The sequence below is a fragment of the Bubalus kerabau genome, chromosome 1 (assembly GCF_029407905.1).
Source record: "Bubalus kerabau isolate K-KA32 ecotype Philippines breed swamp buffalo chromosome 1, PCC_UOA_SB_1v2, whole genome shotgun sequence".
Lineage (NCBI taxonomy): Eukaryota > Metazoa > Chordata > Mammalia > Artiodactyla > Bovidae > Bubalus > Bubalus kerabau.
This window is the reverse complement of record NC_073624.1, coordinates 20,503,253-20,514,146: the sequence shown is the minus strand read 5'-3', so window position 1 is coordinate 20,514,146 and position 10,894 is coordinate 20,503,253. Positions and strand designations below refer to the sequence as shown.

Genomic DNA, 10,894 nt, shown 5'->3' with positions numbered 1-10,894 from the left:
ATACTATTTTTTTCTTTCTTTCTTTTTTTTTTTTTACTGCTCAAACGTTTCCATTTCATTTATTTATTTTGGCTGCACCCCTTGGCTTGTGGGATCTGTTCCCCAACCAGGGATCTAACCCAAGCCTCTGCAGTGAAAGCACTGAAGGAATCTTAACCACTAGACACCAGGGAATTCCACATCGCCATCACCACAAAAAAACCCCAAAAACCTCCGTTTTTATTTTTTGGGTGTATGGTATGTGGGGATCTTAGTTCCTCAACCAGGGATTGAATCCAAGAACACTGAAAGCTCCAAGTCAACCACCGGACAACCAGGAAAGTCCCTAGAAATCTTTTTAAATTTAGCTTTCTGACTCTTAAGTGTTGTGCTTTTGCTTTTGCCTTCAACACTTTCATGATTTTCTGCTCAAGAAGGAAATCCTGCTTGATCCTGTCAAGGACACATTTGGCTCCCATGGACCCACCATAGGTCCTGTTGACATGATTTTTCATTTCAGACCACCACATTAGATCTTCAGATCTCACAGCATGAGCCCCCTACCATCTATAGGCTTTGATGCTTCCCCAACCTTTTTGTAATTCTATCACCAGGAGTCCCAGACAGCCTAGTTTTGTTGGAGGTTGTGTTGTAGGACAGCCAACTATGTAGGTCAAACCCTGGGCCATTCTGAAATCCTCTAGATACCGTCCCCTGAAGAGCCTGGATACTATTTTAAGCGTGACTGCTTTAAGTGGAATTGGAAGGCTTTGAAGAAGGAACTGACATGTTCTGATTTTTTTTTAATTATCTTTTGGCCACACCACGCAGCCTATGGAATCTTCGTTCCCCAAGCTGGGATCGAACCCGTGCCCACACCTCCAGAGGAAGTGTGAATGCCTAACCACTGGACCACCAGTGAAGTCCCAACATGATCTGATTTTAAAAGAACACTCTAGTCATGTGGACAATGAATTATAAGGAAGCAAAGGTGGAAAAAAGGAGCTAAAGAAACCAGTTTTGGAGAATATGATGCACTTGCTGACAGCCAGGTATTCCATCCTTTCATTCCACCCCTAACACACAAAGAACCACAGTGTAAGGTTATGTTGGAAGCAAGGAAGGCTTTATGGTGCTCCTACTTGGGCCTCGTAGAAATAAGAGAGTAGCCTTTCAGATTATCTGTAGTAAATGAATGGAAACTGGGCAAGGGAGTTTCATAACTACATGAAGGAAAAGCATCAAAATGTTGAGCGCCCATCATGGGTATGAGGTGTTTCCTTACGTAAATTAAGAAGTGTTGAATTAGGATGAACCTAGAAATGATTATACTAAGTGAAGTCAGACAGAGGAAGACAAATGTCACTTATATATGTGACCTCAAAAAAAAAAAAAAAGATACAAATGAGCTTATTTACAAAACAGAAACAGACTCACAGACTTCAAAAACAAATCTATGGTTAACCAAAGGGTAAACAACATGGGGAGGGAGGGATAAATTAGGAGTTTGAGGTTAACACACACACACTACCATATATAAAATAATAAGGATCTACTGTATAACACACGGAACTCTACTCAATATTCAGTAGTAACCTATATGGGAAAAGAATCTGAAAAAAAGAATGGATATATGTGTAACTGAATCACTTTGCTTCCCTGGTGGCTCAGATGGTAAAGCATCTGCCTGCAATGCAGGAGACCTGGGTTCGATTCCTGGGTCGGGAAGATCCCCTGGAGAAGGAAATGGCAATCCACTCCAGCACTCTTGCCTGGAAAATCCCATGGACGGAGGAGCCTGATAGGCTACAGTCCATGGGGTTGCAAAGAGTCGGACACGACTGAGCGACTTCACTTTCACTTTCTTTCACTTTCACACCTGAAACTAACATGTAAATTAGCTATTTTTGTTGTTTAGTCCCTAAGTCACGTCCAACTCTTTGTGACTCCCTGAACTGCAGCATGCCATGCTTTTTTATCCTTCACTTATCTTCACAAAATCAGCTGTAGCTGAATGTAAAATAAAAATTAAAAAAAAAACAACAACAACAGTGAATCAAACGGAGAGGTAGCAGGGACCCTGCCCCTGGAGGGGTTGTGTTAAGCCAGGGTAGAAATTGATTGGAAGTTATTGAATTTTTCAGCAGTACAGTGATATAAACATGTATGTGTTCCATGTGTATACATATAGATGTGATATAAATGTATATATGTGATATATATACAATGTGTTTGCTCAGTTGTGTCCAACTCTGCAATTCCATGGACTGTAGCCTACCAGGATCCTCTGTCCATGGGATTCTCCAGGCAAATACTTGAGTAGGTTGCTGTTTCCTACTCCAGGGAATATCTTCCCCTCCCAGGAACTGAAACTGTGTCTCTCATATTTCCTGTACTACAGGTGGGTTCTTTACTGCTGAGCCATTGGGAAAACATATAATACACATATATTTTTTGTGTATATATATGAATACCCTGACATTAATGTAGGATGAATTTCAGAGATCAAAGATTGGAGGAGAAAGGAAATAGAAAAGAGAAAAATCAGAAGAATTCTCACTGGTGAAAGCAAGCAACATAATTTATTAAGTATGCAAGGCAATGCACTAAGGCTTTTCCATTTCATCTGCGCATAATAAATGAGTATGGCTATTTTCATTTGTACAAAACTCTCATATAAGAAACTTATTTAGGTTACAACAAGTACTGAGCAGCCACACGGTATTTAAAGCTGACTTGTTACAGAGGAAGGTCCCCCCCGCCCCCACACACACAAAAAACCAAGCCTGTGATGTTATATATGTACATTCAGAATTTTATTTCAAAACAAAGAACCGTAGTAACAATAATAGAAAAAATCCATTTGGAAATTATTCACAACCTGGTCACTGAGAACTGGAAAAAATTCCATGCTGCACCATTGCCAACCCACTGGTCTGAGTCGGAGCAGAGGTGCAGTTGGAGGACAGTCCCCCGTTATGGCAAAGCCCTGTCCCAAGGCTCTGCGAGTTTTGTACCCAAAGCCTCAGCAACCAGAGGGAATGAATGGTGAGAAATTAGAACCAAAATACTGTCATAGGCAAGGGTTTGACTGAAGGGCTTGAGATATGTAAGCACCAAAGAGGGAAAGGGAGATCAAGTAACATATGAAGGAGGGATGAAGAGCCCAGTCTCCACTTCTAAAAATATTGGATGATCCTGGAGGTGGCCATGGGCTGTGGCAAATGCAATCCCTCCATCTCAGCAAACCCTCTCGCCACCCCAGATCTAGAAGCTTATTGTCCCCTTAAGAATGCCTCCCTCTCCCCCATGACGCCCTTCCAGCGCACTCATGAGGCATCATGTCCTGGTCTCACACTCTTTCCTGTCTTTTTCTGCTGTCTGAGTGGAGAGTGAGTCCTCCACTCTCAGTCTCAACATTTAGGGAGTTCTCTCTGTCCTCTCCAACAAGGAAAGGCAGCCAAATGAGATGGAACTCTGAAGTTTCAAAGAAAACCATTGATGCAGATTCCACCCAGCAGAGGCAGTGTTGTTTACATATACACAAGTCTGAACACATTATACCCAATAGGGGCCTTAGGAACCCAACAAGATAACCAGCAACTGCTTCGTGACGGTGCACACACGTTCACGCACACGTCACGTGTGGTCTACAGGAAGTTCAAGTCCCTCAGGGGGCACCTGACATAACACTATGGTAACATGGTAACAAGGGTAACTTGACATGGTAAACAGACATAAACAAGCATGAGATGACCCTCATGTAATAACACACGTCAACTGGATAATAATCGTTCAGGAACAAAATCGTTTTCCAGCACTGAGGTTATAAATTCCAAGTTAGCTATAAACATCTCTAAGTTCTTTTAAAGCTATGGCTTAAAGCAAAATAAAAATCAACATCTAAAATCCTCTAAACAACAAACTGAAGAAATAATGAACCTCTACCAAGAACCAAGATTTTTGGTTGCTCACTTGGGAGGCTCTCCCACCAGATGGGTGATAGGAATATTTTTAAAAAGTGAGTTTACTACCGAGAAAGAAGCTGCTTGGTCCAGTGAGGGGAGAGAGGATTTGTAGAAATAACCGTCCCTTCTCTGGACTCCATCCAAAATTAGAACCCATAAACCCCTATTAACTAAAATGCCCACCTTAGCAATAATCCTAGATTTCAAGTAATACTACATATAATCTTAAATGAAGAAAGAAGTTCCAAAGGAAACCAATAGCTTCTTTATACAGGCACATGACTTTTCTGAGAAAGTTGAGAGTTTTTATCTTAAGGATAGAAATTGTTAAGAGGCAACGTGCAAACCTCACACACCACATCATGCATCCTCCAATCATGCATGACCTTTCTCCCTAAATCCTTCCCTTCTTATTGCACCTTAACCTCTTCGGTATCAAATCTTCCACCCTATAACCTCTCTTGAAGCACCTCCCTCTAACCTCAATTTCCTTATGTTTTCATTATTTGGTAAAATTACTTTATATTTAAAAAAATAAATATTTATGCAATAAAACCAGAAGATAAAATAAATAAAACTCAAGTTAATTTGCTCAGCAGAGCTGTTCGGAAGTGAAGGAGCTCTTATGGAATCCCTCTCTGCCCTCCACTCTTAAGTGTACCTGCTTCCTGGTGAGTCTGAGGTTGGAGGAATGGCACCTTCTAGCCCACTCCCCAAAATGCCTTGAGGCAATTTTAGAACCTAAGGGAGCAGGAACTGGCCAAGTTGTCACAAACCAAGCGGCCAATCCCTCCTGAAATGAAGGTAGGTTTACTTGGTCTCTCCTGAGCTGAAGAGAATGTCCAAGAAATGAAATTTTTAAAAGCCATTGAACACAACGACTAACCCCAGCCTTGGGATCCTCTGAGCGCCCATCGAGTATGTGGATGAGAAAGGAATGGAGTAGCAGCATTCAGAAACAGTCCTGGGTTACAACCTGATGAGGTCTCCCCGCTTGCTCAGGGGGAGGTTGCTTTACATGACGGGAGGGAGGTGGGTAGGAGGCACGTCTTAGGCATTGGTGTCCTTCGTGGGCTGGATGCTGTTCATCTCCATGATGGGGCCTTTCTCACCGCGGGTTCCTGTCTGCATCTGCCCTTCAAAGGCTCGTGTAATTTCCTCAAAAGTCCTGCCACGGGTCTCAGGAACTTTGAAGAAGGTGAAGACCCAGAAGATAACGAGGAAGACAGTGAAGACGATGAAAACGTAGGCACCTAAGTAGAACTGGTGAAGAGATACAGAACAGAAGAGTCAGTCAGTTCCCTCACAATCATATTTCCAATAGCCTTGAAGGCATAACCCCCCTAGACTTCATCAAAACAGTGCAGTCTCTTCAGAGACTTGCTCATGATTTCATTGGTAACTTCCTAGATTTCTCTGCAATTTTGTGTCATTCCTTTTCCTAGTCATTAAAGCTAGCCATTTCCAAATACCTATTGAATTTTTAGGACTTTTGATTAATATCATTATTTTTTAATTTATTTTTGGCTGTACCAGGTCTTCGCTGCTGTGGTTGGGCTTTCTCTAGTTGCCGTGAGTGAGGGCTACTCTTTAGTTTCAGTGTGTGGGCTTCTTTTATTGCAAAGCATGTGGCAGGTGAAGTCTTCCCAAACCAGGGATCGAACCCCTGTCTTCTGCTTTGGCAGGCGAATTCTTAACCAAAGGACCAGCAGCAAAGTCCTTTTGATTATTTTTTAAAATCTGGGTTTCTAAAAGACTCACAGAAATTGGAAATGCATCCTAGATGTCCACTGCTAGTTCCTTTATTTAACAAATCAACTCTAGGCCATTTTACAACAGGAGCTACCTCATCATTAACGTCCTATCCTCAGTGAGCCTTCTGGATCAGGCTGTTAATGCTACACCAAATGATGGATTTTAAATATTGATTTGGAATCCTAAGGCCTATCATTGCTATTCTGTTCCTAAGAAGAACTATGTATTAGTTGGTTTCAACATGAGTTGGATGAGTTTTAAGTTACTTACCGCGGCCGAGGGGAAGAGGAGTCCAACCAAAAAGTTGGAGGTCCAGTTGGAACAACCAGCCACTGCCATGGCAGCTGGGCGGGGTCCCTGACCAAAGAGTTCAGCCACAATAAACCAGGGAATAGGGCCTGGGCCAATTTCAAAGAAGGCCACGAAGACCAGGATGGCCCCAATACAGATAAAGCTCATCCAGCTATAATTATCCTACGAGAAAGGAACAGAGGAAAGTTAGTATTAAAGACAGCATGCCCAGGTAGGTGCCAGCTTCCCACAGATGAGGACTGATGGAATAATGAAAAGTTCCTTCTATCCCATGATGTAAAGGAGTTACTGGACCTAGAAACCTTGGGCTTTGTTGTTGTTCTTGTTTTTGTTTTGGCTGCACCATGCAGAATGTGGGATCTTAGTTTCCTGACCAGGGATTGAACCCTCACTCCCTGTGCTGGAAGGCAGATTCTTAACCACTGGACTGTCAAGGAAGTCCTAGCAGCCCTGGGTCTTGGAATCTTAGCAGTATGATCACACGTGTGATTCTGCACATTCTGAGACCATTTTATCAGCTGTAAAACCAGATTAATGACCTTAACATCTCTTTAAGAATGAAATGAGACCATGTATTTTACAAGCTATATGTCATATAGCTATAGGGATGACAGCAATTTAATTATCTATCTATCTATCTGAAAATCCACTTTTCTTAAACCTCTGCACATATTGCTTCTCTCAAAGTTCACTTGTGTAATCACCAAACCTCGACGACCCACCCCCTCACCTTTCCCCACTCCTCCCTTTCCTTTACAAAGAATACTCACCTTCAGTAACAAAGAAATCGTCATGAGGATGGAACAAAAAGCCATCCCTCCAAGGCCAATCAGGTGTAGAGTCCTCCTCCCAGCCCTTTCCACCAAGAACACCTAAAAAAATGATTTAGAAAAAGTACTCTTGAAACAATGTCACTTTCCTTTTCAGAAGACATTGTACAAGCTACTGGAAGCTGCCTGACCAGCAGCAGGATACCTGCGATAGTCACACTGCCTCTCTTCTAGCTCTGAGTTAAGAGCATCCTCCACGGTCCCCTCTGTGCTTCCCTTTGCCCATCTATTCAATCACTCATCATTCAATAGCTCTTTTCCCCAACAGGGAATTAGAACAAAAAAGGTTTAACTAAAAGGCAGCAGAGAGATGGAAGGACATGCCACCTATACTTGAATGTGTACCAAGAATTCTCCACCCTGCTTGAAAATGATCAAAACATCTGACTTACAGACACCACGGTGAAGATGGTGTTGACCACACCTGCGCCGATAGTAGCATAGACCGGCTCTTGGACACCCGCATCTTTGAAGATTCCTGTCGAGTAGTAGAACACCTAACAGGGAACAAAAGGTGCCACTGTGAAATACAGTTGTGTGTAGCAGTTGCACTGAACCCTCAAAAAATCAACTCAGAAGTCTCAGAAGTTCAGGAGTACCTTCCAGCAATTTTTGTTGTTGTTGTTCAATCACAGTATCTTTTCTGCAAACAAATGATCTTTTGTAACTTATTTTCTTCTTAGGTTGTCTTCAACTCTAGCTACTTAGTTCCCTTTTTTCCCTCTGAACTATGCTCTTTCTTACTGCTCCATTTAGTCTCTTCCTGAAGTCTGCTTTTAGTAACTTAGATAGAACGGCTTAAGTCCTGTTAAGTTTTTCAATTCTGCTTTACCGATAGACTCTTACCCCAACTCCCACCCCCACCAACAATGACAGGCATTGATGGATCAACTTGATAGCGAAGAAACAGAAGGGTAACCTCAGCCTGCTTGTTTTTAGAATGTGGGCTGGAATTCCAGGCACTGGATCTTTATAAGTGTTTTAGTAAATAACACCAGTGATTATTTTAATTGAATGCATACTATTAAATAAGTTACAATTTATACTATCCTTATTATTCAGTCAACAATGTGCTAATATGCAGGGCTGCCACAACTACCATAACTTAAGAGATGTGGAAACATTGGACTCAGACCTGAAGATAACAAGGCAACAGGATCTAGGTTGCTCAGGCTCTTAGGCTTGGTTTGGGAATTTATGATTTCACCCAGAATATCTGCCTCCACGGCAGCCCCTATTCAGCAGACTTAAAAAAAAAAAAAAAATTGGTGTGGTACATTCTGTTTTTTTCTTTTGTTCTTATTGTTATTTATTTTTAGTTTTTGGCTGCACCATGCAGCATGTGAGATCTTAGTTCCTAACCAGGGATTGAACTTGTGCCCCCTGCATAGGAAGTGCTGAGTCTTAACCACTGGACTGTCAGGGAAAAGTTCTTCATCAGAGTTTTTGATCAACATACACTCCCACACTGAGAGTGACTGTCTGCAGAAACAAGTCTTCAAAGCCCCACAGCCTAAGATAGAAACCATGTATATTTTCCACAATAAGATTCAGGCTGTGCTCTTGGAAACTGAGATAAGTAGTATCATCCTCATTAAAAACTGCTGCTCTGGGAGAGAAGCAAGGGTGAGCTAATTAAAACTTGTTTTTTAAAAAAATTCCAAGAATATTTAATAACATAAAGCTTGTAAGGAAAGACATTTGAACAGTTAAAACTAGAGATGAATAATTAGGCCAATTCTCCTTCTTATATAAAAGCACACACATCAAAAACCTAACTCAGACATACACACATCAAGCAAACTTATAATAAAGTCATGCTGCCTGGAACCTTGGAGCCAGGTTAAGCTCACCCCTACGTCATCTTACCAAAAGCCAGTTTTACTTTGCTGGGTAAACACTGTCCAGCCTCTTACCCTTCTGCCTTTAAGGGAGATTAGAAAATATAGTCTGTTCAAAGGTAGGTTGGAAAAGTGACTTTCACCCATCATTTACTGAAGTGGAGGAGGGAAGGGGGAAGGGGCCTGCCTGCAGAGCACTCATCCATCATTTGTTTAACTTTCCCAGGGTAGGCTTTTTCTGATCCTGTTCTGCAGGGATAAGACTTGGGGGAGGCAAGCAGGTGCCTGGGTTGTAGAATTGAAGAAGGTGGACTTCTCAGGACCCGTTTTATACTTGGACACCTCCCTCTAGTCCCAGTTTCACTGTTCCGGAAAGTCCTGAGTGTACATTTTATTACAGTGGTTTTTCAAATGAGGAAATTTGAGACTGAGATCCATCGGAACCACCCGAGAGGACTTTTCAGACCATCTTCCCTCCGAGGTTCTAATATAATAGCCTCTAATCCCTCAGGGGAAGCACAAACACAAGTTTCCTTGTGGTGCGTTAGGGAGAGAGGCTAAAGACCAACTTACTATTTTAAGTTATCACGTGTTTTTTGCAAAACTGCTTTGTCATAAAATGGTTTGATCACACTGATCATATTATGATGGCAAATCCTCAGCTCATGAATTGGTACTTAGAGAGAGGTCTGGAGTGTTCTCCATATCCAAATATATCAAATATTTTATCTGCAAAAGGACAGAGGTGTAGGAATACCTTCTCTGCTCACACCCAGGACTCAGAAGGAAGCAGACTTTTGCACAGAATATCATGGCTACCTGCCCGATGCTACCTTCCATTTAGCCCCACACTTTAAACAATCACAGTTACTATTCTAAGTTGTAAAAAATATACACAATGGTAAGGCCAGCTCTGTCTGGGTACCCTCACACCTCCTAATTGCTCCCTAGGGGTTTACACTGATTTCAGGTTGTAAAGTCCTGGGAAAAAACCCCAAGGTGTGTCAGTTCTCAGATCTGCCTGGATTACATGGCCTACGTTATCATTGATGACATCATCCAAGACAGATGAGAGTTAAAGAGAACTGGATATTTTAAAAACGAGTGGTTGGGAATTCCCTGGTGGTCCAGTGACTAGGACTTAGCAGTTTCACTCTGGTGGCCTGGTAACTCCTCACTTCCAATGCAGGGGGCACGGGTTTGATCCCTGATTGGAGAAGTAAGATCCTGCAAGCTGAGAGGCACAATCAAAAAAGAAAAAAAGCAGTCCAAAATAGAGGATGAATAAAAATTAGATAAATTATGATACTCCATAATGTTAAAAAAATCTGGAAGAGGACAGATGTTCACAACAAGTTCTAAGACGAAGGGTGAGAAATTTTTCATTCTTTCATCTTGCCACACAAACGTATATTATAGATATAACTTTAGAAGATAAATACAAAGACAAGTCTAAACCTGGATAATGTGCGTTTTCTGAGAAACCACTACCAGGCAAACATTGTGAGAGACCCTGGGTATATCAGAAGGTGAGCAGTGGCCAGTGTGATTCACCTCTGGTCAGGTGTGTTGTTGTTTAGTCACTAAGTCACGTCCGAATCTTTGTGACGCCATGGACTGTAGCCCACCAGGCTCCTCTGTCCATGGGATTTACAGGCAAGAATACTGGAGTGGGTTGCCACTTCCTCCTCCAGGGGATCTTCCTGAACCAGGAATCGAACCCTCGTTTTCCTGAATTGGCAGGTGATTCTTTACCGCTGAGTCACCAGGGAAGATGGTCAGGTGATTCCAGTGAAATGGGTCAGACACATCTGCCCCGAATGGACACTCACCGCGTTGATCCCAGAGAGCTGCTGGGAGAGCTGGAGCATGATAGAGATAATGATGGGTTGCCGGTAGTTGGGGGCGCGGAAGAGCTCTAGCACTGTGACTTGCTTCTCCTGCGACATCCGCATACTCTCATCCTTCATCTCCTGGATATCCTGAGCCACGTCCTCGGTGCCCCAGAGTCTCTGGAGGACTGCGGAAGAGGAGAGGTCACAGATAAGGTGCTGGCTAATGCCTTGCCCCCATGAGACAGCTGGGAAAACGCCACTCTGAGGAGCCCTGTGTCTGGCCTGAACTTGCCTTCTCACCCCTCACCCCATGTGACTTTAGAGTAATCAGACAATTCTCCACTCAGGTTCTGGAGGGCAGGGAAAGGAGATGA

At 42.6% G+C, this 10,894-nt stretch overlaps 1 protein-coding gene across 1 annotated transcript in view; it reads right to left on the bottom strand.

Moving 5' to 3' along the window:
* Positions 1-2,773: 2,773 nt before the first annotated feature.
* The window catches only part of SLC2A3 (solute carrier family 2 member 3), a 165,246-nt gene continuing 157,125 nt past the window's right edge, over positions 2,774-10,894 (bottom strand). Inside the window, exons 7-11 of the mRNA XM_055569921.1 lie at positions 10,518-10,705; positions 7,237-7,341; positions 6,785-6,886; positions 5,973-6,176; positions 2,774-5,210 (exon numbers count right to left, since the gene is read on the bottom strand). Of these exons, the coding sequence (XP_055425896.1) occupies positions 4,998-5,210; positions 5,973-6,176; positions 6,785-6,886; positions 7,237-7,341; positions 10,518-10,705 (812 nt within the window). The 3' untranslated portion in view covers positions 2,774-4,997. The remainder of the gene's footprint in view (positions 5,211-5,972; positions 6,177-6,784; positions 6,887-7,236; positions 7,342-10,517; positions 10,706-10,894) is intronic.